At 53.1% G+C, this 27247-nt stretch overlaps 17 protein-coding genes across 17 annotated transcripts; 8 read left to right on the forward strand and 9 right to left on the reverse strand.

Moving 5' to 3' along the window:
- Nucleotides 1-851: 851 nt before the first annotated feature.
- IAQ61_009469 (uncharacterized protein) lies at nt 852-1481 on the forward strand (the record flags this gene model as incomplete). Its single annotated transcript, XM_066098397.1, has 1 exon — nt 852-1481. The coding sequence occupies one exon, from the start codon at nt 852-854 to the stop codon at nt 1479-1481; it is 630 nt and encodes a 209-aa protein (XP_065951556.1).
- A 507-nt stretch (nt 1482-1988) lies between these two features.
- RPS2 (40S ribosomal protein uS5) lies at nt 1989-2885 on the reverse strand (the record flags this gene model as incomplete). Its single annotated transcript, XM_003838242.1, has 3 exons — nt 1989-2583; nt 2640-2713; nt 2772-2885. The coding sequence occupies 3 exons, from the start codon at nt 2883-2885 to the stop codon at nt 1989-1991; spliced, it is 783 nt and encodes a 260-aa protein (XP_003838290.1).
- A 742-nt stretch (nt 2886-3627) lies between these two features.
- On the forward strand, nt 3628-5088 carry IAQ61_009471 (uncharacterized protein; the record flags this gene model as incomplete). The annotated part of the gene is made up of 1 exon (XM_003838243.1): nt 3628-5088. One exon carries the CDS (start codon nt 3628-3630, stop codon nt 5086-5088), a length of 1461 nt encoding a protein of 486 aa, XP_003838291.1.
- Nucleotides 5089-5162: 74 nt separating this feature from the next.
- Nucleotides 5163-6416, reverse strand: IAQ61_009472 (uncharacterized protein; the record flags this gene model as incomplete). The annotated part of the gene is made up of 3 exons (XM_003838244.2): nt 5997-6416; nt 5538-5902; nt 5163-5474 (listed from the first exon to the last, which is right to left on the reverse strand). The coding sequence occupies exons 1-3, from the start codon at nt 6115-6117 to the stop codon at nt 5163-5165; spliced, it is 798 nt and encodes a 265-aa protein (XP_003838292.2). The 5' UTR covers nt 6118-6416.
- A 1482-nt stretch (nt 6417-7898) lies between these two features.
- Nucleotides 7899-8255, forward strand: IAQ61_009473 (uncharacterized protein; the record flags this gene model as incomplete). Its single annotated transcript, XM_003838245.1, has 1 exon — nt 7899-8255. The coding sequence occupies one exon, from the start codon at nt 7899-7901 to the stop codon at nt 8253-8255; it is 357 nt and encodes a 118-aa protein (XP_003838293.1).
- A 684-nt stretch (nt 8256-8939) lies between these two features.
- Nucleotides 8940-9143, forward strand: IAQ61_009474 (uncharacterized protein; the record flags this gene model as incomplete). The annotated part of the gene is made up of 1 exon (XM_066098398.1): nt 8940-9143. The coding sequence occupies one exon, from the start codon at nt 8940-8942 to the stop codon at nt 9141-9143; it is 204 nt and encodes a 67-aa protein (XP_065951557.1).
- A 528-nt stretch (nt 9144-9671) lies between these two features.
- On the reverse strand, nt 9672-10927 carry IAQ61_009475 (uncharacterized protein; the record flags this gene model as incomplete). The annotated part of the gene is made up of 2 exons (XM_003838246.2): nt 9672-10179; nt 10236-10927. 2 exons carry the CDS (start codon nt 10925-10927, stop codon nt 9672-9674), a joined length of 1200 nt encoding a protein of 399 aa, XP_003838294.2.
- A 679-nt stretch (nt 10928-11606) lies between these two features.
- On the reverse strand, nt 11607-12861 carry IAQ61_009476 (uncharacterized protein). The gene is made up of 5 exons (XM_003838247.2): nt 12740-12861; nt 12429-12670; nt 12306-12326; nt 12171-12245; nt 11607-12118 (listed from the first exon to the last, which is right to left on the reverse strand). The coding sequence occupies exons 1-5, from the start codon at nt 12760-12762 to the stop codon at nt 12024-12026; spliced, it is 456 nt and encodes a 151-aa protein (XP_003838295.1). The 5' UTR covers nt 12763-12861; the 3' UTR covers nt 11607-12023.
- A 310-nt stretch (nt 12862-13171) lies between these two features.
- Nucleotides 13172-14840, reverse strand: IAQ61_009477 (uncharacterized protein; the record flags this gene model as incomplete). The annotated part of the gene is made up of 4 exons (XM_003838248.2): nt 13172-14287; nt 14343-14594; nt 14629-14733; nt 14796-14840. Coding segments are annotated over 4 exons (1434 nt in total), but the record flags the coding sequence as incomplete, so codon positions are not given.
- A 657-nt stretch (nt 14841-15497) lies between these two features.
- On the forward strand, nt 15498-17288 carry IAQ61_009478 (uncharacterized protein; the record flags this gene model as incomplete). The annotated part of the gene is made up of 3 exons (XM_003838249.2): nt 15498-15512; nt 15581-16426; nt 16476-17288. The coding sequence occupies 3 exons, from the start codon at nt 15498-15500 to the stop codon at nt 17286-17288; spliced, it is 1674 nt and encodes a 557-aa protein (XP_003838297.2).
- Nucleotides 17289-18169: 881 nt separating this feature from the next.
- Nucleotides 18170-18631, reverse strand: IAQ61_009479 (uncharacterized protein; the record flags this gene model as incomplete). The annotated part of the gene is made up of 1 exon (XM_066098399.1): nt 18170-18631. The coding sequence occupies one exon, from the start codon at nt 18629-18631 to the stop codon at nt 18170-18172; it is 462 nt and encodes a 153-aa protein (XP_065951558.1).
- Nucleotides 18632-18779: 148 nt separating this feature from the next.
- On the forward strand, nt 18780-19406 carry IAQ61_009480 (uncharacterized protein; the record flags this gene model as incomplete). The annotated part of the gene is made up of 2 exons (XM_066098400.1): nt 18780-18899; nt 19011-19406. 2 exons carry the CDS (start codon nt 18780-18782, stop codon nt 19404-19406), a joined length of 516 nt encoding a protein of 171 aa, XP_065951559.1.
- A 187-nt stretch (nt 19407-19593) lies between these two features.
- On the forward strand, nt 19594-21747 carry IAQ61_009481 (uncharacterized protein; the record flags this gene model as incomplete). The annotated part of the gene is made up of 3 exons (XM_066098401.1): nt 19594-19681; nt 19757-19889; nt 19944-21747. 3 exons carry the CDS (start codon nt 19594-19596, stop codon nt 21745-21747), a joined length of 2025 nt encoding a protein of 674 aa, XP_065951560.1.
- A 444-nt stretch (nt 21748-22191) lies between these two features.
- IAQ61_009482 (uncharacterized protein) lies at nt 22192-22404 on the reverse strand (the record flags this gene model as incomplete). The annotated part of the gene is made up of 1 exon (XM_066098402.1): nt 22192-22404. The coding sequence occupies one exon, from the start codon at nt 22402-22404 to the stop codon at nt 22192-22194; it is 213 nt and encodes a 70-aa protein (XP_065951561.1).
- Nucleotides 22405-23077: 673 nt separating this feature from the next.
- Nucleotides 23078-23329, forward strand: IAQ61_009483 (uncharacterized protein; the record flags this gene model as incomplete). Its single annotated transcript, XM_003838252.2, has 1 exon — nt 23078-23329. The coding sequence occupies one exon, from the start codon at nt 23078-23080 to the stop codon at nt 23327-23329; it is 252 nt and encodes an 83-aa protein (XP_003838300.2).
- A 191-nt stretch (nt 23330-23520) lies between these two features.
- IAQ61_009484 (uncharacterized protein) lies at nt 23521-25368 on the reverse strand (the record flags this gene model as incomplete). The annotated part of the gene is made up of 3 exons (XM_066098403.1): nt 24933-25368; nt 24593-24826; nt 23521-24474 (listed from the first exon to the last, which is right to left on the reverse strand). The coding sequence occupies exons 1-3, from the start codon at nt 24948-24950 to the stop codon at nt 23521-23523; spliced, it is 1206 nt and encodes a 401-aa protein (XP_065951562.1). The 5' UTR covers nt 24951-25368.
- Nucleotides 25369-25943: 575 nt separating this feature from the next.
- Nucleotides 25944-26174, reverse strand: IAQ61_009485 (uncharacterized protein; the record flags this gene model as incomplete). The annotated part of the gene is made up of 1 exon (XM_003838253.1): nt 25944-26174. The coding sequence occupies one exon, from the start codon at nt 26172-26174 to the stop codon at nt 25944-25946; it is 231 nt and encodes a 76-aa protein (XP_003838301.1).
- Nucleotides 26175-27247: the final 1073 nt, after the last annotated feature.

Here is a 27247-nt window from a genome sequence, read left to right on the forward strand (position 1 = left end):
TTTGCCCCTTCCATTCGTGCGTCATTCCCGCGCTGGAACCTTGCCACCATTGATCGCTCTCGTACTACGCTGCCACGTGCCATTCTCGACCTCCACTCATGGATGCATGCTAACCTACCAGACCGCCTCGCTCCACCACACGAATTGCCATCAACACCTGGCAGTCACTCACTCCCAAAGAATCACTTCGAGTCTCGACACCTCCCCGTCACACGTCTCACAATCGCCGCTCTCCAACTCCAGCGAAACAAGCAATCGTGAGAAGCATAACACTTGTCCGTTCCACAGCCTCACTGTCAGGCGTGTTTCCATCATGGACTTGACTTCTCTCGTCACCTAGTCTGATAGATCTTATATGGGAAACTCGACCATAAATCGTTGCTGAGATCCTCTCAGAGTAGCACAGCTAAAAGCAAAACAGGCACAGGCACACACACACACACACACACACACACATAGACATACATACATACATACATCCACAATATGCTGCGATTCGTACTAGATGTTCGCTTGTGCGCTTTCCATGGCTACAAACACCGAGCTTCACAAATCCATACGAAACAAAAGCACTCAAAAACAGTGGCCAACCAGCCTCATCATCTGCGCCTCTCCACAGCCTAAATTACCGACCAACTCGGGTAGAAGCCAAGAAAAACCAAGCATGGGTTCACTTTTCCTTTTTCCCCAGAAAGTACAGTAGGATCGCAGGATCACATCACCCGCCTATAAAGAAAATGAAATCCTCGACTCCCTCTCCACCCCCCCAAACTCGATTCCTCACACCCTTTCACCCTACCCATCACCATCCGCAAACGCCAACGCCAACCCCCAACACCAACACCACCAGAATGCCACACCTCACCCCCCAAACCCTCCTCCTCCTCTTCCTCCTCCCTCTCCTCCACCCCCTCGCCGCCTCCACCTCCATCCCAGACAACTACACCAACATCCCCCCCCTCCCCCCCGGCATCTTCACCGCCCAAACCCGAATCCACATCACCACCACCCTCCCCGCCGCCTGGTCCGCCCTGACAAACCTCCCTCTCTACCCAACCTGGAACCCCTTCACCCGCTCCGCCACCGCAATCGACCCTTCAAACCCAATCACCCCTCCACCCCAACACCCCATCCAAGGCAACCACCTCCACATGCGCACCCAGATTCCCCCACTCCCACTTCCCGTCGACGCAAACACCCCGGATAACCCGCTGCATACGCAATTTGCTATCGAAAACGTCACGCATGTGCAAGAGGAACAGGGTCGCTTGGCATGGGCGTACCTCTTTCAGATTGGCTTGCAGGCCGAGAGGTGGCAGGCGCTGACCGATTTGGGGAATGGCACGGTGTTGTATGAGAGCCGTGAGGAGTTTCATGGGCCGTTGGCGGTGGTGCTCAAGGGGTTGATGGGGAGGGGGTTGCAGGAGGCGTTTGAGGCGCAGGGGAGGGGGTTGAAGTTGCTTTTGGAGGGGGATCAGTAGCTGCGGGATTGGGATGCAGGATGGGAATGAGATGGTTTGTATATATATATATATATATACGAAACTCACACCGAGCAAACCCTTTTGTCCAAGTAAAATCTGACAGAAAGAGATGTGTCGTGGTGCACAAGTCAAGATGTAAAAGACCTGTTGCAAGAGTCTTGCAAAGTAAAAATGGATAGGGTATACAACCCGTACATAGCCAATCAGCTGTACCACGTTACATTCTTCGCAGGCCATCACTCGTCAATCCTTCTCTCGTGATATTGCCATTATTCATAAAAGGCTGCTGCTGTTCATACCCTGTATCACAGCATCTTACTCGACCGCACATTCATCACCAATAGCACAGTAAAAATAAAGGCCAATCCAGATGGGTGTTTGAACTTGTTCATTTCATGCTGGGTAGCCCAGCTCTGTCATCAGATACATAGGCGAGGCCCCGAATGCATCACCTCACGCCATAACCCAGGAATGCTAGAAAATACCCATGCCAGAAACCATCTTTTAGTACCTCTTGCCCTCACGGAGAACGTCGCTGTACTCCTCGAGCGGCGAACGGGTAAGTCGCGTCTCCTTCCACAGATTTGGTGTGAGGAAGCCGTATGTGTTAGCGACAGCGACAAAGGTAGCCTTGAGAGTGTTCTCGAGGGTCTTGGTGGATCCGGACGAGGCAGTGTAAATGTCCGAGACACCAGCCAACTGCAACAGACGCTTGACGGCAGGCGAGGCAACGAGACCGGTACCACGGGGAGCAGGAATGAGACGGACAGTGACGGAACCGCACTTTCCACTCTCCTTTGTGGGGAGCGAGTGAGGCTCACCAAGGTTGGTACCCCAGTATCCTCGTCGGATAGGGACGACGGAGAGCTTGGCGATGATGATGGCAGCGCGAATGGCGGTCGCGACTTCCTTGGAGGTCTTGATACCGAGACCAATGTGGCCCTCGGAGTCACCAATGACAACAATCGCCTTGAAGCGCGTACGCTGACCGGCACGGGTCTGCTTCTGGACGGGCTTGATCTTCATAACCTCGTCCTTGAGCTTGGGGAGGAAGAAGTCGACGATCTGGTACTCCTTGACGGGCAGAGAGTGGAGGTAGCTATCAGTTGTCAATTGTTGCCCTCTTTGCCGGCAGTGTATCTCGTGTGAACGTACATCTCCTCCATGCTCTTGATCTTGCCGGCCTTTACGAGACGGCCGAGCTTGGTGACGGGCTGCCATTCCTTCTCCTGCGCAAACTGTCAATTTCCGCGCGAATAAAATATTTCCCAGGCCGAGTGTGCGTACCTCAGTCTTGCCACCACGACGTCCACGTCCACGGCCACGACCGCGACCACGGTCACCACCACGGTCTCCACGAGATCCGAATCCGCCGCGAGCGGGAGCAGGTGCGTCAGCCATGTTGTATGTTTGTGAGGTATACGGCTGCTGTGTTCCGCGGTTAGCTGATGTCGTGCGAAGAGAGTGCGAGAGAAAACATACGGTTTGGTGTCCTGGGTTAGTGCTGCTGTCGCGGATCTGGACGATTGTGAATGTTCAATTTCGCTGGTGGTAAGCGAGAGCTGTGTGTCGCTAGTGCCCGATTGGGTTTAACGTGGTCGGGGGTTAGCAGCGCCCTCATTGATTCACGACCTTCGACTGAGTCCTATTGTACTTGTAGGACTCAAAACCATCAAAGTGATTGCTACTTGATTCTTCATACGAGGTTTTATCATACCTGCATGCGCAGAAGACAATACGAGCGTCTCTGCCCTGAAGTAGTGGCAATACGTTGAATGTGCCAACAAGTTGTGTTGCAATATTCAGTCTTCCTGTTCCTATCATAATGTTTGAGTGTTGATGATTGCATTTCGTTTTCTTAGGAAGCAAAAACATGTAGACTTTAATTAATTCTCTACACATGTTGTATACAACTCAAAACGCAGCCTATCTGGAGAGTGGATTCATCGTCGCTGAAAGTTCGTCCCCGAGTCGCTTCGGGTGATGACTAAGGCATCTCCGCGAGCTCCTGACTCGTTCACATGTTCACATGTGCACAGTGCCAATGGTCACGAAGCTCAACTGCACAACCACGCATAACTATCAAGCACCACCATTTCATTCTTTGGACATTTTGACTGCTCCTCTTTCTTCATGAGCAAATATGTCCATTCTACACTCGGTCCTCGGCTCACTATCCCCTCCACCCAAATTCCCAAAGTCTTTCGAAGATCCACACGCGCGTGAGCACGAGTTACCGCTCTACAACTCACCACCTTCGCCACGCATACCTCCACCTGTGACTGCGTCAGTTCTTTGGAGTGCGCCAAAGTCAAGCTTATCTCCGCCGCCTCGTGTTCCTGACGATCTTCTTGCCATACAACGGCGAGCACGACATCTCGAAAAGCAACTCCAGGAGCTGTTAGACGCCCAAGCGGATGGCTTGATCGGTGGTCTCAACGGGAGCCATACGCCTGCAGATGACCTTGTCTCGAATGGAAGCACGACACCGACAGTCAGCAGCATCAAATCTGCCGAAAGAGTTACTGAGAATGGCAGCCTTGAACCACGATCCAGAAAGAAGAAAATTGGTCTGAACGCCGCAAGGCTAGGGATATCGAAACGAATTAGGCAGCTTGCAAACGTCAAGGCTGAGGAGCTCGATCTACTTGACCAAGAATTGAGGAATCTACAAGTGACGGTAGAGAAGACCGAGACGTGGACGCAGAAGCGCGCGCGATTAGAGAAGAAGATCAAGGACATCGAGGGCGAGAGTGCTGGTGCAAGAGCACAGACATTACAGGCTGAAGCCTCTAGGCTTGAGCTAGATATACGGCAGAAAGAGCAGGAGCTTTGGACGCTGAAGAACCAACACCGGCGGGTATTGGACGAGCTGGCTGATACCGAGAACGCTGTGGAAGCGAAACTTTCATCGTACAAAACGTCGCAGTCGATACTTGACAGGGAGATTTCCAATTTTCTGACTCGACCACCAATTGCAGGTCATATTCCAATGTCATCTTCGCCCTTTTTAACACTTCCCGCTAAGCGGCGGACGCTCGAGATGGCGCGCGAATTCTGGCATGACGAATACAACAGACTAGCTGAAAAGTGCGAAGAAGTCGACGCAGACAGGGGGGCGCTCGATGATGGGGCTCAATTGTGGAATGACGTGGTGAAGAAGATAGCTGAATACGAAACCGGCCTGCAGGACTTCATGCAACAAGCTGGACGATCTGAATCTCAGGATTCTTCCAAATTGCTTGAGCAAATGGATGCCACTATTGTTTATCTCGAGGAGAAATTGGAATATGCCTCGTCCCAGAGTTGGAACCTCCTAGTATGTGCCATTGGGGCAGAACTCGAAGCTTTCAAACAAGGCAAGGATATCCTGAAAGAAGCCTTGGGCATGTCTCGGAAAGGCAAAGAGAAGGCTGTAGACTCGTTGGCAGACCACGATGGCTTTGTACCAGCAGAAGAAGAAATGACTGGCTCGGCGATAAGGATCACTCGCTCACCACCTAAGCCTGCACCGCCCAAACAACGCTTCTTCGAAACTGATGACGAAAACGAGGATCCTGACCCTGAGCTTCTGATATCCCAACATGACACTGATACAGACTGAATTAGGCTTACAGGATAATTGTGTTACATTACTCTACTAATCAAGCTGTTCACTCATTCTCTCTTGACAGACTCCTACCACGCTGTGTGACCTCCATCAATTCTCATGTCAGACCCTGTCATGAATGAGCTAGCGTCACTAATCAAGAACACTGCAGCACCGCGGTACTCCTTGGGTGCTGATAGCCGTCCAAGCATGTTCTCCGTCGGCCACTGCTTCTTTCGCTCGGGGTACTTGACGAATAGCTCCTCCACCATAGCCGTCACGATATATCCTGGCGATATCGTATTCACCCTGATGTTATACTGACCCCATTCCGATGCGAGATTACGACCAAGTTGGATGACGCCAGCCTTCGATGCATTATACGCCGGGCAAATCAGACCCTAACCACACTGTCAACATTTCTCCAATCCAAACCTTCATAGTGAGCACACAAAGACACATACCCTGTTAGCAACACTCCCGCTCATGCTAGCAATCAGTACCATACTGCCCCCATTCCCAAACCGAATCATCTGCTTCGCCACAGCCTGCGCAGTCATAAACACCCCCGTGATATTCACCTCAAACATGCGGTTTGCATCTTCGGCCGTGTATTCCAGCGCCGGCGTTTCCTGCTGGATTCCTGCCGCTGCAATCAAGCCATCCAGTCGACCTTCTTTCTCAGCAATATCGGCGATAACCTTGTGCAAAGCGTCGACTTCTCGCACATCGATTTGGCGGTATTCGAGGATCGAGCCCAGAGCGCTGGCTTCGGCTGCGATGATGTCGAAGTCGGGGGAGGGCGTGGGGAGGCGATCTAGCGCGTAGACTATGGTGGGGCGCGTGTTAGGGACGTCACTGTGGGGTCCTGACGAGAGAGGGGGCAGAGCTTGGATGTCTGAGAGAAGAGTAGGGTATTGTACCTCTTGCGCCAGCTTCAAGCAAGGCTTCCGCTTGAGTGAGACCGAGTCCACGTGCCGCGCCAGAAACAAGGACGACTTTGCCGGCGAGGCTGAATTCAGGAAGACCGTGAGTGTTCGACATTGGGGGCTCCGCGTACTGGGAATTGGATCCAAGAAGTCGAGGTAGAACAGTCGTGTTGGACAATATCACCAGAGCTTTTTATCCCAGCAAGCCTCTTCAGACAGGAACGTAGGTATCCAAACAATCAGCAGGAATAAAAAAGGTAATCAAGTGCACTCAAGTCCACAAAAACACCGTTGAACAAGATCCAACTGACCCCAAACGCGGGGCCCCCCATCACAGTATTTAAACAAGCGCTCCCTCTCTCCCATTCAGCCGAGACACGTCCGACAACAACCAGCCAGCTATCCGATTAAAGCCTTTCCACTGGCAAGCTCGGTGGGGGGGGGGGGGGTCGAGCGCGTTGTGTCCCCAACGATGGTTTACTGTTTGCGGGGAACAGTCCAGCATTTTTCGGGATTTGGCCTGATTAGGCATGCCGGGAGGGTGCCCGGTGCGTCTTCTCTCCGCGGGGATGCTGTGTTTGGTTGGAGGGGCGGAGGGGCTGTTTGTGTGATGATGACAGTGATGGAGGATGGGTGATGGGGCTTTTTGGGAGGCAGCTGTTGGAGAGTATTGGAGAGGGGGTTTGGGGTGCAGAAAGGAGGTTTGGACAAGGCGGGTTGTGAATTGGTTGGGTAAGAAGGTGTTGTTCATCATACAGTCACCGATTACCTTGCTCGGCTGTTTGTGTGTACGCCTGGATACTTGTGGGAATATTCATTCATTCTGGCACCTTAACTCGTTGTAGTATTGCGATTCGCTGTTTGGTGCTTGGTTGTTGATGAAGACTTTCATTGCTCTCTTTTGCCATGTCTTTGATGTACGGTACCGGTAACCCCAACTAACTTTAAACCACCTTGCGCCCCCACTGTGGTCTGGCCAACCTCACTCAGCCTTGCTGCACAAACAAACCAAGCATGCACACACATGCATCGAAAGGGGGGGTTTACGCTGCTTTCTCTTTCTTTTTCCCGAAGTTTTGGAAATTGGCCATTGCATGATCACTGGGCGGCTGATGGAACGTCCCGCAAATCATGTGTCGATAGCACATACCGTCCCGTAAACGTTGGTTCCACGCACAGCGCATTTTCAGGAGGCGCGTAACAGTGAGGCTCACGACTGCGCAGCAGAACGGGACAGTAACCTGTTGTGCTATGTTGGCAGCCAGTATCTTCCTGCTTCTCGATTTGTCTGGCGATTTGTAATTCCTTGAGTATTGACTACACGCATGGCGGTGCCGCACAAAGGCAACCTTGCGCCCGAGTCCCTATCCCATCCCACCGCGACACATTCCCAAACCCAAACCTCGACTCTACACCGAGTCATCCCTCGCCATCGAAAATAGAGCCATCTGGCACCTGACACTGTCCCGAACGACTGATAGGCTGTGGTGTGAGCCCTGCGGCATAGCAAGGCTTTTTTTTCTTCCTGCGAGGCACTCAGCACTGGGGGCAGTGCACATTTCAACGAGGGGAACGTGACACTTGTGCCTGAGGCACGGTGCACATTCCTTTGTCGCGCGCCTTGAACGCCTTTGGTAGATGACTTGAGGCATTGTTAGACAATGGCTCTGTTTTCTAATCCTTTTTTTGGGGAGGCGCAGGTGGGTCTGTGAGGAGGTTATGTAGCGTGATGGTTCTCGCGTTTGGAGACTGCTTTTTTCTTTCTTTCGTTCGTTCTCAAGAGATCAAGCACTTTTTCTGACTGGCGATATCTGCATTCCCGTACAAGCTTCTTCAATATCGAGTTTCTAAACCTCGGTAACGCACAATCCAAGGCTACTGCAAACCTCGTGTACAATGGCTCCACTGCCACCAACCCACGACAGACTCACCTCGCCACTCTCTGCTATCCTGCCAAATATCCACAAGCGCTCGCCATCATCATGCGCAGACTACGACAACGCATGTAACAATACACATCGTCTCATCATTCTCATCATCATTTTGATCGTCGGCTTCGTTGTCGGTTTGATCTTCGCATTCGTGTGCTTCCGCAGTCGCAAGAGGAGGATCGTCCGTGAGAGGCAGGCGAGAGCGGCAAAGGAGCAGACAAATCTGTGGAAAAGCAAGGAGCAAGTTCAGAGAGGAGATTGGGAGGCATCGCCGCCCTATATGCCTCAGAGGCCGGAGAGTGCGCTAAGGGGCTGGCGATGAGAGTTGGTTTGGGGGGGGCTGCGCTTCTTGCAACATCTAAAAAATTCGACATCAGTACATGGAGTCGACGGTACCTATCAGAGTCTGAGAAGACAACTCGACATGTCCTGAAATGTGGGCCTTTATGCCACATGTATATACCGCCGAGTGGCAGCGCTCACGCTTGCAGGTTTTGATAGATGGGTATGCTCGAAAAAGCAAAGAACAAGACGAAGGCATTTTCATGTGGTCTCCTGAACATTATGGTACAGCAAGCGACATGCTAACCACCACAACAAACATTTTCGCGCTGTCTACTATACACAATTTCTTACCAAATACTTGGTACTAGATATAGTGATTAGATTTTTTAAATTACAGACCGACTCCATTCGACATTTCTTCGACAGCGGCCCCGCCCCCAGCCCAAGGAGCAATGTCTGGCCTGGACCGTAGGTACTGAGCCTGATGCAGCGATACGGGTTTCCATCTCTGTTTCATTTCTTCGCTCCTCTCTCTACCCCCCTCGCTCCCTCCCCTTTCCACCCCTACCCTTCCTAGCTTCCCAAATCCACCCACACCATTACTATATAAGAAGCAGAAGCAAAGTAAGAACGAGAGTGTGTGTAAGAATGGGCGGGGGGGGGGGGGGGTAGGAAGTGGCACATGGTGCGCAGGCAACACCACCATCAAAACTAAACGCAAATGCAGCCCAAAACCCATCTATCCCATTACAAATTGCCATCCTCTCCATATCCATATCCAGGCCATGGCCATGACCATGACCAAAGCCATCCCGCAACCTATGACATGCCGCTTGCCAAAACCAAACGGCCAAAAGAAAACAAAAACGCAAAGGGGCTAGGGCTAACAAAGAGAAGAAAACCAGAGTCGAGTGAACTAAACTAGTAAAAGCACCGAAAAATAAACCCCCCAAAAAGGAAAGATGGAACGAAAAGGAAAAAAAGGCATGTATATATCTGTAATCTGCTGCTGTTGCGTGTACATAACACAAGACACCCCCCGCCCAAAAAGATAAAGAAGCAATCGCTTGTTCAGGGACGCCAGGGCTGAAGAAGCTCGCGAGTGGTGGTGGTGGTGGTGATGGTGGGGGAATCCTAATCATCCGGACGGGGAAGGAAACATAGAGTCTGTGCTCGTGCGTCTGCAAAGGTGAGGATTCCGATCGTTTACTGTGAGGAGGGAAAGGGAGAGTAAGAGTGTGTGTTTGTGTTCCGAGGGCGCGTTGTGGTAGGTAGGGGGGACGGTAGAAGGGTGTGATGGGGGTCGGAGACTATGTTGCTCTGGGATGATGAAGCCGCCATCTGCACCCACAATCAGCGTGTTAGCTCAGCTCAGGCTCAGCACCAACACCAACACCAATACCCATACAGATAGCCATGGAGCAAAGAGAAAGAGTGCAGTGCAGAATGCCTACTACGCACTAGCCACGCCCAACCCCTCACAGAGTCTCTTTCTCCACTGCCCACAGACATCTTCGAATCCATCCAAGACATTATCGCACGCCCGCTTTGCCTCGCGCTCTCTCAACCGGCGGTCCCAGTCGCCGTGCTCGAGATAGTTTTGCCCTTCTTGTGTCTTCTCATTTTCGCGTTTCCAGTCCTGTAGGTGTTCCTTGCTGACTTTGAGTCGTCGGGTCGCGTTTGTGGTGATTTGCCGTGACATGTGAAGGGTGTCGCTCACGTTGGCGAGGTGTTGGAGTAGTTCCCGGTTCGAGTTTGTGAGATGCGAGAGTTGGACTAATGGATCGGGGGAGGCGTGGGGGAGGAGCTCGAGGGTGGAGTCTATGAGTGGGAGGAGTTCCTCGATTGTGTCGAGGTCGGGGATGATGGGACGTGGGCCGGACAAGGCTGCAGCAAGAGACGTGAGGGTACGAGACTGGTGTGTTAGATGTGTTGTCAGCGCATCGTGAGCGGTTTTCAGCCTGGGATCTGTTAGCACTGCTACCAACGGGCCTGTAACCGGCAGTTGCGAACGTACCGCGTGGCTCCATTCTCAATAGCCATCTGACTACCCAGGTCCCGTAATTGCTCGATGACCCTCTTCACCACCTGGTCAGACGCGCTGCCATTCTCCTCTATTCCTCTCCGTACTAAAGTCTCAATAGCCGACATCCTCATGTCTAGCGTGTGTGATATGCCTTCGTTTTCCAGATCCGAGTCCTCTCCATAATCGGACCCATCATACAACGAGCGTTGTCTGTTGTGGTTTCTTCTTTTCATTGCTGACGCTGGACTGAGTCGCGACGGCGAAGAGCTCTGCATGGCGACGCCGCTGTCTCGCACGCCATTGACGTTGACCGGGCTGTCGAGTCCGTATGATCCGTCGTGTTCAACTGCAGTCCCAATGGCCGAGACGTCATCTTCTTGCGCAACATCCAACTCTTCTCCAAACTCGCCATCCATTGGTTCCTCGTCGTCGTCCCATATCTCCCCCAGCTCGTCTGCCAGATTGCCTAGGCCATTACTGTCTCCTGCGCCATCAAAGTGCTGCACAGGGCTGCCGTTTTCAAAGTCTTGTGAGGAGCGCGGTGTAATGGGAGAGTAACCCGAGGAGCGGCGATTCAGCGACTGCCGCCGTGAGGGGCTGTTGTACGCTATCTCGAGGCTGGAGGGCTGTCGGCGGTGAGACGATGTCGGCCGGTGGGTTGGCGTTTGCGGAGGCGACGACATGATGTGGCTGGGCGGGCGGGGACCTTGGTACAGTAGAAAGGATGGCGAGGATTATGCAGCGTGGAGTTGTTGAAGGGTGACCGGCTTGTGGTGTTGTATAATGTATTCGGGGGTCCGCCGGGGGTGATTTGACACAGTGGAGCGATGCGCCCTGATTGCCCACAGCTCACAGCGGCTGACGATCTGTGACCTGCTCTCCTTTCCCACCTTCCAAGGCTCGTGAGACAGTCAGGCTGATACAGGCTTCCGGTGAAAGGCGTGTAGTGGGGTTTTGTGATTATGATGCAGCGTCAACAGCCCCGCGGGAGTAACTTAAGGTTCAAGTGTGAAGTTGCGGGCTTGGCTACCGGCCTGGTACCGGTACCTACCGTCGTACACTGCAGGGTCCCGTTGCGATGAAGTCTGCTGGGAACTCGTGTTGTTTAACAATGCGAAAGCGAAAGCAAGAGGGTGAGTGGCAACCGCTTCAATGCAGCCATTATACAGCCTGACGATTGCATGTCGCACAATTGGACGGCGTGTTTGTTGACAACCAAAGCCTTGTTGTTGTACCGGTATCTCGTTGTCTGGGACGCTTTGCCCAGCCAGCCAAATGCGCCTTCCCGAATCCTGGCTACGCTAGCACTTGGAACGTGTAGGTGTGAACGTACTATCCTATGCGTACGAGTACTTCAATCGCGCTCCTCCTGCGGAATCGAACATGCAATGAAGCAGAATGCCATATCTATATCCCAAGACACTATCTACACCACAACCAGACAGACCAACTCATCTACATGTCCACTTGCATCGATACCATTGCATCCTGCCCCATCACTTCTGAGCCCCGAGCGCTGCTTTACAAGCCACCAGGGTATCATTCCCATACCAATCAGCAGCCATCCCAAACAAGACAACAATGTTCGCTCATGACTCCAGTAAACGCCGGCACAGCTAGTCTTGGCACTTGCGCGTCATGCGAAACAGTTGCAACATCGCAAGCCCTGTATAGCCAACCGAAAACCATGTAGCCCCCAAAAGAACTCCCGCAATGCCTTTTTTTATGCCGCTGAAACGAAAGTCGGGTATATATAGATAGATAGGGCGGTCTTGCTGATTACGATGGCTTGGTAGCTTCGATGCCGCCCAGCTGCTTCTTGAGGTTTGTGAAGAAGGACTGGCCCGAGGGCATGAGATGTGCCATGTTGTTGCCTTGCTCATGTCAGTCCATCTGTTGTTGGCCTAGGCCTTCAATTGAACCTACTTTTGGCACCCCATGCGCCGCTGCTCCTTTTTGGCACCGAGTCTCCTTCGACCTTGTGATATACCGAGGGTTGGCCTGTGTAGTTGATGTCAGTTCTAACACGCGATCCATGTACAGATGCAGCGAGTGTCGTACCTGCGGTACTTTCGAGGTATTCTGCGAGTCAGTTAGCCTAGGTGCTAGTAAACGCATAGAAGTTCCTCTCCCCGTCAGGCGCTCCCATCGAGTTCCTCGGCAGATAGATGGTTTGGTACATACTCTTCCTCAAAAACTCCTTGACCTCATTCGCATTGAAGTCGCGCACGGGAACATGCTGTTCTGTGGCCGGGGCTGGCGCTGAAGCAGCAGGCGCAGACCCCGAAGGCTTGCCCTTGGCTCCCCAAGCACCGCCTCCCGAAGATGCTGTTGTCGCCTGAGGCCGAGGACCCTCTTTGGTGGGCGTACTTGTGCCAGACGAGCGATCTTGGTTTTGGCGATTGTTTTGCCCCTGCCGCCGCCAACTGCTCTCTCCTGGTCAGACATGGTCGTGCTATAGGTACACCTTGTGCGCATTTCCAAAAACAACATACCGGTTCTCACCCGCGCCACTCATTGTCAGGTGTGTGTGTGTGAAGAAAGAGTGAATGAGTGAGAGTGAGAGAGAGTGGGATGACCTGGGAGGGGTATAATCAATCGATCGAGAGCTCTCCAATAGCTCTTGCTGCGCGCGAACTGGGTCTGTGCTACACACTCTCTCTGGCCAATGATGAGGCTACTTCGAGCAAATGCATTGTGCCCTCTTCCGGCCAGCTCACCGCTACTAGCTATTTCAAGACGGGAACCACAACTCATTCACCACCATTATCCGATGAGTGGCTGGCGAATTTTGAAGCTTGAGAAAGCGCGCGATGTGTTGTTACTTCAACGGGACCGGCTCGCCAATCACGCATGCATTCTGCCTCTTCCGCAGCTGCACTGACGGCAGGGGTCTCGTGTGCACAACGAACTACGCTTGGACCGACGCACTACACTGTTGCATGGCTGAGATATCATCATCTAGCTATCTAGTCCCGATCTAGTATGGCAGTCAAGTCTGGATGTATTCACTATTCTTTCGGAAACTCAAACCCAGCTCGCTCCATCTTTCTCCAGAGGGCTAGGAACCCGCCTCCAATCACCCTCTGGCCGGCTTTGGGACGGCACACTTGCACCCATTCTATAGCCTCTGCTGGCCCATCATCTTGCCCGTTTTGTTCCTTTCCTGTAACCGTAGATTCATTGCTCGAAGACTCCAAAGGGTTGCCAGTTTCTTGTGCGCGAGAAAGCTCTGGATCAACAGATTCATCATCCTTCGTCGATGCAATGGTGTCAAGCGATTCCTCGATAGAGTCGTTCAGAGGCCTTGGAGAAGACATGGCGACACGGCGTTCTTTTTGGGGCTTAGCCGCCTGTGACTCCCGCTTTTGTTTCACTTGTACGTCCCATTCGCGGATTGTACCTGCGCCGAGCTCAATGACCTGCTCGAGGAGGTAGGGCATATTGTGTTCGCGAACTGTTTTCACGCAGTCGACAATCTGAGTGACACTCGGATTGAAGACGGCGAGAATCCCGTTGACATGCAACGCCGGAATTATATTGGCAAGATGACTGTTTGCTGCTGGTAGGTCGAGGATGACGTGAGATAGAAACGTCTGGTCCGTCTTTCTTGTTTCCTTCTGCTGAGCAATCCACTCCGAGACGTCTCCTACATGGAAATCGATGTTGCGATAATACATGCCGTTCCTGAATCCCGATACGACTTTTTGTGCGTGCTGGCTATGTTTCTGTACGTTGTCTATGGTGTGCACAACTGCTCGTCGTTTTGCTCTCCAAGATTCGTCAAGTGTGTCACTTTCGGCAGAGTCCACACTCGTTTCTGCTAGGCATGCGGCTTCGTCAGACCCGTCCTCCAGAGATGCGGAATCCGGTGTTTCTCGAGGAAGAGGCGGGTTGGCAGCGTGTATTGCTCGTGACAGGTGCAGCGTCAAGGCTCCATGGCCTGTGCCCGCTTCTAGGATTTCGAGTGGTGGTCCAGGGTCGGCAGGATCGACATGGATGTCAAGGAGGGACACTATCAAGTTCGCGTCGTGAGGGTACAGCTGATGATCGTCAGCTTGGTCGCGATAGGCTGTCTCTTGCACGACTTTGACGTACAGGCGTAACGAGACGTCGCGACAAGCGAACATATTCTGCCAACGTAGGCGCGTGCACTCGGTAGCCTACTTGTCTAGATGACAGGACTGTCTGGCGTGGCTCTTTGCCAATGATGGATGAGTGGGTGAAGGCACCATGATGAGTCGATTGGGTCTTTTCAGGGTCGAGTCTGAACATGAGACCATCGTTGCCATCATCTCTCCGGGGGCGGAGAATGACAAAGTCGCCCTCTATCATCATGTGAGTGAGGAGCTTTCAGTGGAGCATGGATGAGATATATTATTACCTTTGAAAGGGCGATAGCAGCAGGCAGTGCTTGTAAAGTTCCTGTGAGCGGGTATCCTAGGGCATGCTGAATGTTGTAGCCGTTGCCAAAGAGGATGGCGCATAGCTGCAGAAAAGATAGTGATCACGACCCTGTCCTGTGCCAATGTAGGTATCCTACCCACCTACATGCGGAGCAGCTGGCACCTCTGCACGGCGAAGCGAGGCTTGAAGAGCTAAAATAGTAAGAACCGGAGGAGGTATAACCCATGTAGGTAGGTAGAGTAGCGTCGCAGAGAGTCTTTTGCTGCGCGTGGCTGTGATTTCTTAAGGCCTGAGTGTGCACATGCCGTTATCTGGGCATAACGGTGCAATTGGCTTCTTGGTCCATATCCATAATGTAGAGGATGGACATTTTCTAAAGTCACAGAAGAAAAAAATCCTTGGGATGGATTGGAGACATGATGGAGGGAGGGGTTGGGTGGCACCAGCCACCATCCCTGCAAAAGCGGCGTGACGATGGAGGATGGAGGTCCAAGGGTCCGGGAGCCAAGAGAACGACCAAACCTGGCCAGTCAACGGGTTCGAAGTGAGCTAGGTATGTACTCTTCTTACTCTTATTCTACTCTGCTCTACTCTTAGCTTACCTACACATTGCCCAACGCTCACACGACCGCGACACCGACACCGACACCGACACCGCCAGCAGCATCACCATCAACATCAACACGGCTTCTAACCTTGAAGTGGCTCACCATGGCATGAGAACCAGCGGCTTACTGTACTCTCAAGCTACTCCACCCAACTACTGTCGTCGCCGGCACCTGACTTGGACTTGGTGACAGTTGTGGCTTCATGCGCCACCTTTGGCTCTTGCCCTAGGCCTCCACCATGACGCGCCGCATAGTATGTGCCATAGCTTACCCTACATGCCTAGCCAGCCAGCCAGCGTGCCTAGCTGACACCTGTTACAGGTGCGAACGAGCATTCAGCTCCTCGGCCTCATCACTGTCGCCTCGCTAGTCGTCTTCGTCCTCGACAACCGCTATCGCGTACTCCCTCAGTCGGTCCACAACCACCTGCCACTGCACCACGAGGGCCTCGTCATCACCGACATCACCATTCAGACATGCTCGACACTCAACCCGCTCTCCAAATGCATGCTCGACCAGAAGAAGTGGCATCGCGTGGAGAAAGACCTGTACCTGGGCTCAGGATGGGTATCTAGCGCATACGTGCATATCAAGCGCAAGCGAGAGGAGGAGCTCGATCCGGAAGACAAGGTCGTCATCGATGTGCGGACGGGGAAGCTAGATCCCTCGGTGGGAGAGAAGACACAGGCAGCAGAGAGGTGGGAGTCTCGACCGGCAGGCGTCTGGATCAAGCGTTCACTGAAGCGCCACGCAAGCGACTCGAAGATGGCAGTGACGGCTGTGGACGTACTCTTTGGATCGGATGCTGCCGAGCCACGTCCTGGCTGGCAACTGGTGAAAAATGGAGCACTGCACTTGGACTCTGGAAAGGATAACAGGGAGCCAAGACTAAGCATACGACGAGGCCCGCCGCCGAAACACGAAAGACCCGTGCCCAAGATCAACAAGGATGGAAAATACAAAATCATGCAGATATCCGACCTGCATCTCAGTACAGGAGTGGGAGTGTGTAGAGACGCAGAGCCCAAGGACGCCAACGGAGGGCACTGTGACGCGGATCCGAGAACCTTGGAGTTCGTCGAGAGGGTCCTTGATGATGAGAAGCCAGACTTTGTTGTGCTCTCTGGTGATCAGGTGAATGGAGACACAGCACCCGATGTCCAGAGTGTAAGCCCGTCCTTCCTTTCCAACCTTCTTGTTACTGATGTAAGCCCAGGCCATGTTCAAGATCATTGAACCCCTTGCCGAGCGCAAAATTCCCTATGCCGCCATATTCGGCAACCATGACGACGAAGGCACCCTCTCGCGCCATGCACAAATGGGCCTCTACGAATCTCTTCCTTACTCTCTTAGCGAGGCTGGCCCCAACACTATCGAAGGCGTTGGCAACTACTTTGTTGAGATACAGGCTCACAGCAGTAAGCACTCGGCCCTAACCCTTTACTTCCTGGACACACACTCGTACTCGCCTGATGAAACACATTACCGTGGCTACGACTGGCTTAAAGTCAATCAAATCAACTGGTTCAAGACCACCGCCGAGAGCCTAAAGGATGCGCACAGCCATTACACACACAAGCATCTCAACATGGCATTCATCCACATCCCGCTCCCCGAATACGGCAACCCAGACAACGACCGCGTGGGCAACTGGACGGAACCCATCACCGCTCCGGCATTCAATACGCACTTCAAAGACGCGCTCGTCGAGTTCGATGTCAGCGCGGTCTCGTGCGGCCACGACCACGTCAATGACTACTGTGCGCTTTCCAAGGACCCGTCCTCTGGTGACCCGGAGATCTGGATGTGCTATGCTGGCGGCAGTGGATTTGGCGGGTACGGCGGATACAACCATTATCATCGCAGACTGAGGGTCTTTGAGATTGACACGAACCAAGCGCGCATTTCGACGTGGAAGAGGCTGGAATACGGCGATACGGAGAAGAGGGTGGATGAGCAGATTATTGTGGATTCGGGCAGGGTCATGCCGTTGCAGAGTGCGAATCAGCGGCCGGAGGGAGAAGGGTGAGTGAAGAAGGAGGAAGGAAGACAAGGATCGCATGGGATGGCGTTGGTCTGGGGCAGTCGGGAATCGAGGGCAAAACTGGCAGGATTCGTCTTCATTTTTACTGTTATCATCTTGCATGGGCGTTTGAGCAGGGCTTCTTCTCCTCACACGAACAATCAAAGGCGTTTACATGTCCGCTTACCACCATGAACTCGTTACTCTGACCTTGTCTGCACTCAATCCGCCACCCATCCACGCCACTCAACCGCCCATACAAGGTCGGTGTTTGCGCGCGCTCGCTGTCAACAGTACTTGTTTGCCATTGGCTACACAATCTCGTCATGGTCTTCGGCCTACTCTACAACAGGAATCAAGTCTGGAACGAGTGAGGCGCGAGAATCAAGGCCGTGAGTCAGATATGCATCACCAAGCCAGCGATTTCCCTCGAAACTTGCATGGAAAGAAGCTTGCATGGAAAGAAGCTTGAGCGTTGCATGGTTCATGTGACGGTGGAACTGGTGGTGTGGCTGATGTTGACGTACGATTGGGGCAATGCGACTAGACTCCATCCACAATAGTTGGTGTTTTCTACCAACAAACCCATCGCTCTCCACCCGGCCGGTTTCCCGATGCCATGCAATGTGGGGCTGCCCTCTACTGTACCAGCTGCAAACCATCGGTTGTCGGTGGCAGTGTTAGGTCAATGTCCGCGTATGCGCGTTGTCGGGTCTTTGTTGCGCGCTTTCAGTGAAATCTCGCAGCGGGGTTCGTTCAGCCACAGGCCGGCGCCAACGCGCTACGAGATGGCGACATGGGTCGGGTGTGTTGTAGTGCGATCCATGAGAAGGGTTGGAAGGGAAAGACGTCCTGGAGCCGAGAGGTGGAATCTGGGGAAGAGAGGTTCAGGCCTGGAACGTGGGGGTTACTGGGGGAGGATGATGGGTTAGTTGCAAGATGTGTTGGAGAGCTGCGACTGGGGTTGCTAGGTACAGGTGAGGGGTCGGGGGGTTGGGACTGAGGCAAGAGACGATGATGCCAACACGGTGGAGTTTGCTTGTCGCAGTACCGGTAGGTAGCGAAGTCGTCAGCATGCCGTTTTCCTCTTCACATGTTCCTGTACCATGCTGGCATTTCCTCTCGACTGTGGAGTATCCTGTTGGTTGGCAGTTGCAAGACTGAGCACGCACGACATGATTGACAGACTTGGATGAGCAGGAAGATGGCAGCATGGAGGTTGTAGCGGTACGATAGACTTGGATAGACTGGAGCAGCATGGAGGTTGTAGCGGTACGATAGACTTGGATAGACTGGAGCAGCATGGAGGTTGTACCGGTACGATAGACTTGGATAGACTGGAGCAGCATGGAGGTTGCCATACAGCCATGCATACATGGGGGGTCATATCAAGCTTGCAACAATGGGTGGGATGGTCGGATGCGACGAAAGTTTGGCAAGCGTTTGTCTTGTCGTAAACTCAATTACCACAGCACAGTACAGTGACCATCTGACAGAATGCCCTGGAACCCCATTCACGATCAACATGGTTCAGACTTGATGGGGAGCCAGCCACAAGGTCCGAATGGTGGGGAATGTCTGGGTACCAGGGGCTTGCACAGATCCCCCGCATTACCGGTACCGGCACCGGCACAATACCAGGCCCCGGACCGTTTCAAACGCCGGCTCGGACATTCCAGATTCCTCGTGCTCGTTCAGTAGGGCCATACATGGCATGGGTAACCGTAGCGTGGGCTATCTCCTGATTTTTCTACAAGGCCAGAGCCTGTTGGCCTTGCCTGGATCGCCTCGAGTAAGGTTTTGGTGTCTGCAAACAGCATTCGCTCATGTTGGTCGACGAAAGACAATGAACTGACAGCCCCCCATCCATCTAGAGTCCCTCCTCCCTCCTCCCTCTCCGGTGGACCATCGCGCCACAAGACGCCTGCGCCTGCATGTCTTGGTCCTGTCCGTCTACTCTACCTAGGCATACACAGTACTTCATCTCCGGGCGTGCAAGACGAATCCCGGTGCTCGGAGCAGGGCAACACACAGGCTAAAGAGGTTCCAGTCTTCCCAGATCACGGCACATCAAGCAGCTTGGTCCCCGCTTCGCGTCCTGCTGTGGGCAAAGCGGAGCTTTGACCTAGCTCAGCTCGTAACCCATGGCACTAACCAATTCACTAATTTCCCCCCAAGCATCTCATGTCACGGGGTCAGCCATTGCTTCCCAAGCTTCTGCCCACCTGCATCCAGTGCTGCATCCGACGCCAATTCCACACTGCAACGACCATCTCTGTGGTCGCGCTCACGCACCCCATGGCATTGCGCGATGTCGCCTTTGAAGCGCCCAAGTGACGATGCCGAGCATGAAGACGGACGTAGAGCTGCTCCTGGGCGCACACCGAGGATACGGGCCTGTAAGCTAGCATGGACAACCTCCCCCTCAAAAAGAAAAAAAAAAGAAAAAGCGAAACAGTTTGCTGATCGAACAGGCGCTGAGTGCAAAAGGCATAAGATCAAATGCGAGCCAGTCGACAACGAGATCAAGTGTGCAAAATGTCTGCGAAGTGGCACGGAATGTGTACCCTACAACATGAACCAGCGTCTCCTAGACGAGGATGCTGCGTACGTACCACGACAGGAGACCGACGAGATCTGACTTCTAACCCAAGAATACAGATGGAAATCCAACGCGACTGCAGAAATAGAACAGCTTCGTTCAGCGGTGCAATATCTCCTACAGCACAACAAACTGCCAGCCCTGGAACGTCTCAAGGAAGAGTCACCTCCCCATCCAGATTCCGGACACCACGTGAACATTAGTCCCACCAATATGACCAACGACAGTAACCATCTCGTTGTTCCCGTCGCGCCCATGGACATGACGCGAGAAACCTCGGTCGAGCATGAATCGGGTGAAGAGTCGGATCTGGTGACCGCCCCCATGCGAAGTCTGTATGATCTCACGCGAATCCGTAACCTCCGCAGCAGTGTGCGCTGGAGACCCAACTCAAATTCGGTAGAGGAGGACTTCATTGCTCAAGGCATTGTGCCTCTCCACGAAGCCGAGGATCTCTTCAAACGCTACATGCAAGACATTCGGCTCTACCTTTGGGCGGGCGTCTTGTTCCCCTACGACACGCTGGACGGAGTTCGCCGAAGCTCCAAGCTTCTGACAGCCGCCGTCCTCACCATTGCAGCTCTCCACACACCAGGCCGAGATGAAGCATTGCAAAAATGCTACAACATCTTCGTCTCGCTGACGTATGGTGCCTGTCTTTCACGCCCCCAGAATCTCGACGACATACGAGCCTTGGCTCTTGCGGCCTTCTATCTTTCCAACCTCAGTTGGAAGCTCTCTGGTCTGGCTGTACGAAGCGCAGTCGAGATGAACCTGCATCAGTCCTACCAGAAGCTGATGCGAGGACACGAAGGACAGCGGGACAATGTGCGTCTTTGGTATGCTTTGTATGTGTGCGACCACCAATTCAGCATCGCCTACGGGCGTCCACCAATCATTCACGAGGATGTCGCTGTCAAGAACATTGAACACTTTCTCGACAGTCCCAAGGCCAAACCCGGAGATATCAGACTAGGCGCCCAAGTCACGCTCTTCAAGATACTCACAGAGGCCTACATCGCCTATGGCAGCGACCCAGAACAGCCGCTGACCGAACCGGACTTTCAGCAACTACGGCAGTTCAACTTTGCAATCGAGCAATGGCGGCTAGCATGGCAGTCGAGGTCAGCTGATAGTCCATCCATTGGCTCCTATCCATCCAAGGGCGTGGTGCTTTACTATCACTTTGCACGCTTCCAACTCAACTCCCTAGCGCTCCGTGCGCTGCCTGCACCAAATGCCACAACTTCAGAGTCCTTGTCCTACGACCGGCGAGAGGCCGCCAACATTGCCATCACAGCCGCCACAAGTACCCTCACCCTCATCTTTGAGGAGCCAGATCTTCGCAAAGCGATGACTGCAGTACCCATCTTCACACACACCATGGTCGCTTTCTGCGCCACCTTTTTACTGAAAATGGCAAAGACATGGGGCGGCATGGCCCAAGCGCATTCACCAGAATGGGCCACAGAGCCCATTGGTCTCGGTCTGAACTTTAACATCTCACAAGTCCTCTCCTTGTCCAGACGATCTTCAAGCTTCCTCGCAAAGGTTGCTGAGAATCTCAATGAAAAACACATTACGCGACATATCGTCCACGGCATCAACGACCTCTTGAAGCGTCTCGACGTCGTCGGAACCCCCTCTGCTACCTCCAACCACATCATGGCCCAGGGCCTCTCCACAGCACACACCCCAGGCCTCCTGTCCACATTAAACACGGCGCCTGCTACCAATGGCGACCCCACCAACGACTACAACATGTACGATCTGATAGGCTCTTATGGCTTTGGCTTCGACGAGACCTTCCTGGGCCAAGTTGCTTCGACGAATCTTGATTTCTGGCAGACGGATCCGTTTTGATTTGTTGCTCCAATGTATATATGACTGAACTGGCACATATTGTGGGCTGTAGTTCGAGCTTGGTATGCACACTCGCACCTATTGTATATTGTGTTTTTGTAGACATGGGTAATGGTAGCATAGAATACCCGTGGGAAAGCCTTTTCCGAAATTAGAAAACAACAATCATTCATCACAGCTTTTCCCAGTGCTGAGTGAAGGCGTGAATGTCATCAACATGTGCTAGTCGGCATACTGATTTGCAGTGCAGCTGATCCGAGGCGTTTGCTTTGACCAAAAAAACTGGCAGGCGCAAACGCTCGCAATATGTGGGTTTCCGTAGCTTTTTTCCCATCTCTTATGACACAACTCACCGGTGAAGACAGAGCACAGGCTTAGCTGCTTCAGCGATATATTACAAGTTGAATCGCCGTTGAGCGTTCTTAAACTTACTCCTCCACTCGTCTAGATAATATCTACAGTCCAACTACTTGTTTCGACGGATAAGCCCACGACATCACTGACAATGGAGATGGATTCAACACCACCATACTCTGAACCTACAACACCAACACCAGTACCTACCACCAGTCTCCCCCCTCCACACCCAGACTCCAACCCCACAACCTCCCCCCTCAACCCCACCCTCCCACAACGACCTCCCAACCCCATCACCATCCACAAGCCCTTCCCCTCCTCCCCCCACCGCCTCCAACACGACCTCCTCCTCCTCACCAGCTTCAACGACAACACAACCCTCCACTGGCGCCCCTCTTGGTTCCCGCAAACCCCCTTTGCCGCCTCCTTCTGGACCCTGCATAACCCGCCCAACGTCGTCACCGAGTCGCTGCCGCAAGTTGGTAGGGGCCGCAGGTACTATACGCGGCGGATGCGGCGCGTGGGGGATCCGCCGCCGGTGTATATTAAGACGTGGGAGGCTTGGGATAGGTATTGTGGGTTGTATGGGGTGCCGAGGGGGTTTTTGGGGCCGGAGATGGTGCTGTTGGCTAGAGAGGGGGCGTGTGATCTCCAGGGGCGCTTTGTTGGTATGTTTTTCTTTTGCTTCGTTGCTTTTGCTTGACAATGTGTGTATGCATGTGGTTTAATCCTTTATTCACCCTAAAAATCAAGCTGATACATCACCGCTCAAGCACCCCCGTCCTACCCCCTCTACCCAGAACCCCAACCCCTCGGCCACGGCCGCTACATCCTCGACCCCTCCACCTACCACACCCACCTCCCCGTTAAATTCCACTCCGTCAACCACGCCCCCTCCGCCACGCACGAAGCCCAAGTCGTCGTCGTGCACTCGACCGGCGCGCTGACCATTGAGCCCCGTGCCCCCTTTTTCATGCATGCCAGCCAGTGGACGCATTTCAACGGCCGTGGTGGGTACGAAGTCGATGCGCTGCAGAACTTTGAGGAGGGCGCGCCGCGGCAGCAGGGGCCGGGTCGCAGGTGGAGTTATTTGCCGTGGACGGAGGAGCAGGCGGAGAGTTGTCGGATGGAGTTGTTGGTTAGGTTGAGGGTTGGGGGGTGGGAGAGGCCGATGGGGGATGGGTTGTTGAGGGCTATGAAGGCGGAGGAGGAGTGGGTGGAGTAGAGTTTTGGTGGTGGGTAGATGGGGATTCTAGAGAGGGTGTCTGTTGTTTATTGTGTTGAGAGAGGGTGGGTGCGAGGTATTAGTGTGTAAGTTTTGGTGAATTCAGGACTGGAAAATGCTTCCATGATCACCCCATACCTCCAAAACGTTGCCTGTACCTTGGACATTTCCCAACAATCATAACCTCCCCCCTACTCCCTCACCACCAACAACCCCCTTTCATAAAGCCCACTAATCATCCCAATCCCCCTCCCCACATCCCTCACAAACGTACTACTACTACAAAACTCCCCCCCATCATTCTTATACACCTCCCTCAACCCCTCCTCCTCACTCCACTCCGCCGCCCAACTCGGCGCCGTACAAGCACACGCCCTCTTCTCCTCCTCGCTCCCAGCAAGATCGCACCTCGCCCGCCCCTTACTCACCACCATCAAGCTCGGCGCCGACGGATGTCCCGCAAGCAACAACCTCCCCCTCGCATCCAGCGACAAATTATCCACCGACACCGTCAACCGCAACAGCCGCTTAAACAGCATCTCACGCGCCCGCGGCACCCATTCGAAAAAGTAAACCCCGGCCTTTGAACTCGACGCCACCGCCACAGTACTCGCATTCACCAACCTGACCCCGTTTGCAAACGGCACGCGCGCGAGCACTTTGGTCTGCTCGGGTTCCTGCACATCCACGTACACGACCGTGCCGCCCGGTAGTCCGGAAAAGGTTTCCACCTTGGACACGACGGGGAAGACGGCGGCGCGGAAGTGGTGGTCGTTTGTGACTAGCAGCTTACCCGGCGCGAGGACGTGAATCGCATTCGGGGCGTGCAGCAAGTGGTGCGAAAACGTGTGGACGTGGGTTGCCGTGGCCGCGGCCATGTCGAGTTTGAAGATTTCGAGGACGGAGCGGTGGTGGCGGGAGTGGTTGATTACGTAGAGGGTGGATGTTTGGTGGTGGTATTCTATGCCGAGGGGGTGCAGGTCGTGTTTGTGGGGGAAGTTGAGGAGGAGTAGGGGACGGAGGGCGGAGTTGTCGGGGAGGTTTGGGGTTGTGTAGTTGTAGATCCAAATTTTCCCGTTGTCGTTGTCGTTGTCGTTGTCGCCATCGCTGTCTGCGTGGTTGGAAAGCGGGGGTTGGAATATGCCCTGTTCATCATCAGTCGATTAATCAATCCATCCAAACATCCATCCCATCTTCCTCATCGACCAAATAACACCCCTTCACTACCCCATCACCCGCCCCCCTAGCCAACCCTAAACTCACCATGACTGTATTCCACCGATCCCGCCCAGGATCACAACTCAAAAACGCAACCCCCACCTCCTCCTCCAAAACCACATCCTCACAATTCCGTATCCGATCCCCAAACCGAACCTCCCGACTCTTAAACGTCGAAACATTCACAATCCTAGCCGGCGCATTCGCCAGCATGGCCGAAAAGGCGCGGTATCGGTCATAGAGATAGGGCGCTAGTAGGGCGATGACAACGACGTAGTACTGTGGGTGGTGGTCGGACGAATAAACATTAGTTCATGAAATCGTTACAGTGAGAAGTGTACGGTAGGGTTGGAAAGGATAAAGCACGACCAGGTTAGACACGTACAATCGACCGTCCTGCCATTTTTGCGCGTGGGCCTGGGGGGGGGGGGGGGGTATTGCGAAGACAATGGGAAGTTGGGAATGAATGGGAGGGTTGGTTGGGACCTTTTTTGTGGGAATTGTTGGGGCTGCGCGGGATGTTTATGGTGGCGTGGGTGGGTTAGCGTGAGGAGCGAATGGTCGTTGCTTGGACGATGAAAGGACCGACTGGATGGGTTGGGGGCATACAATACACTCACCGCATCTGCTCATCGCGACGGATTCGTTGTTGTCTGCGGTGGTGGTAGGGCAGGATAGGCTGGGGTGGGTCTGCTACAGGGCTGGGGTGACAAGGGTGTAGCCGGGGTTTAGCTGACTGTTGAGCTGATGTTATAGATTTTGAGTAATAAGAAGCTATGCGGTAGATGGCATGTGAAGATATGATTTGAGCAAGTTGCGGTCTTGTTTTGAAGCGTGGTAATAGTGTGGGTTGTCGTTGTTGTATAAGATTTGGACGCTGAGGTCAAGGGATCCGCTCTATCATGCCGTACCGTACGGTACCGGTAATGCCCCCGCCCAAGTACACCTACTTTTGCTAACATCCTACCAGAACACCACATGGACATTTCCGTTTGACGATTGCAACATCCCCAATGAATCGTTAGAAGCCTACGCAGATTGTTAAGCTAGCAACTGTACATTTCCCACCGCGCTTGAAACGTCAGGATCCAATTAGATGGTGGCTTGCATTTCAATCATCACGTCACAAGAGTACGCTAGAATGCGCCGGGAAGCTATTTTGACCCGGGGAATCAACTTACCCGACCATGTCACGTGCTACTTCGGCTTTGATTGACAAGATCAAAGGCCCAATCTCTGTACCGGTAACCCGCAGACTCCACAAGGGAACAAAAAGTATGCCAGTTCCACTGATACTTGCAGCGGACAAGTGAGAGGGCAATATCTCGGCGACCGCACTCGCAAAGAATGAAGAAAGTGATTGAATACAAATCTCAACCATAGTATTTGTGCGCCATCAGTCCATTTGTATATCCTCATCTTCTCTGCCTTCAGCACTCAGCATCATACCATATCTTCTGCTTTCAACTTCCGTCTGGTGTCCAGTGTAATCTGGTGAGATCTGATTGATCTCCAAAGGCGGCATGAACGCCGTCACTCCCATATCAAGCGCCATGACAAGTGGATATCCCTGCGCAAAAAACCACTTGCCCGGGTAGTGAAGAGCACACTGTTCCAGAGATTCCATCGTCGTTCACACGTACAGCCCGGTGGTCTAGGTTGATGTCAGTGTTTTGTCTGCAATGTCAAGTTCGAACGCGAATGACAATGACGAAAGCTGTTATTTGGCAACTGCAACACTGTAGAGCCCTGCATTTGTCCAATTTTGCTGCGAGCGCGTCCGTTGGTGCGCTGCCTCGAACCATATTTTGATGGCATTCTGGACATGACCTTTCAATGTGACCACTGGGATTTGCCGAAATAGCAACAATGCCTTCCCTTTTATGGTATTGATCATCTGTGCATTGCAAAATGTCTGGGGCTCAGTACACGGGTTTAGCCCAGCAGTCGTACAGCGCCATGGGTGTGTAAGGCTCAATCATCGAGCAGATTGAAAGATGATGTCAAGCTGTTCAAGCTCTGGAAGATACAAGAGGCTACTCAAGACCGGGGTCAAGTTCAGATCGTCGATGTCTGGGAGTTCAGCTCGGAAAAAACGATGGTAGTCTCGATGCGTGAAGTTTATAGCAACATGGCTCTAGTACCGGTAATGGGTGGCTAACATAGGCAACACTGAGCGCAAATCATCACGACTTCCGAAACACGAGCCTGCACTTACCCGAAATCCTCTGTAGAGATTCGAGATCTCGCCCCGTATCGTTCTGCACAGACGATCTAGACGTGCTATCAACGAGGCTTCATTTGCTGGGTTGTGGGTACCTTGGAGCCATGGTCGCGGCGCTCGTGGTTTGTGGCATTTTGCAACAATGTTTAGTTGGGAAATAGTCCGATGGCATCCTACAAGGCCATGGTATGCGCAGGGAGACCAGTGCTCTCCCTCCCATATAAGGTACGTCCTCGAGGAATACATGTCCATTCGCCGTGGGATTGACGCGGTGTCCCGGGTAAATAGCGTACAGGCGTACCGGTAGTCCAGGAGCGGTTGCCGACATGCGCGGGCACAGTGGATTCAAGGTACTAAACATATACACCTACAAATGCACTGTCAACGTACATTGTGTACATGAATCACTTACTGGGCTGCGAGCAGGGCAATGGAACTCTTAATTGTATTCATCCATGAAAAACAAAAAGAATGTA

The sequence above is a fragment of the Plenodomus lingam genome (genome assembly GCF_022343315.1).
Source record: "Plenodomus lingam strain CAN1 chromosome Unknown contig_6, whole genome shotgun sequence".
NCBI classification, from domain to species: Eukaryota; Fungi; Ascomycota; class Dothideomycetes; order Pleosporales; family Leptosphaeriaceae; genus Plenodomus; species Plenodomus lingam.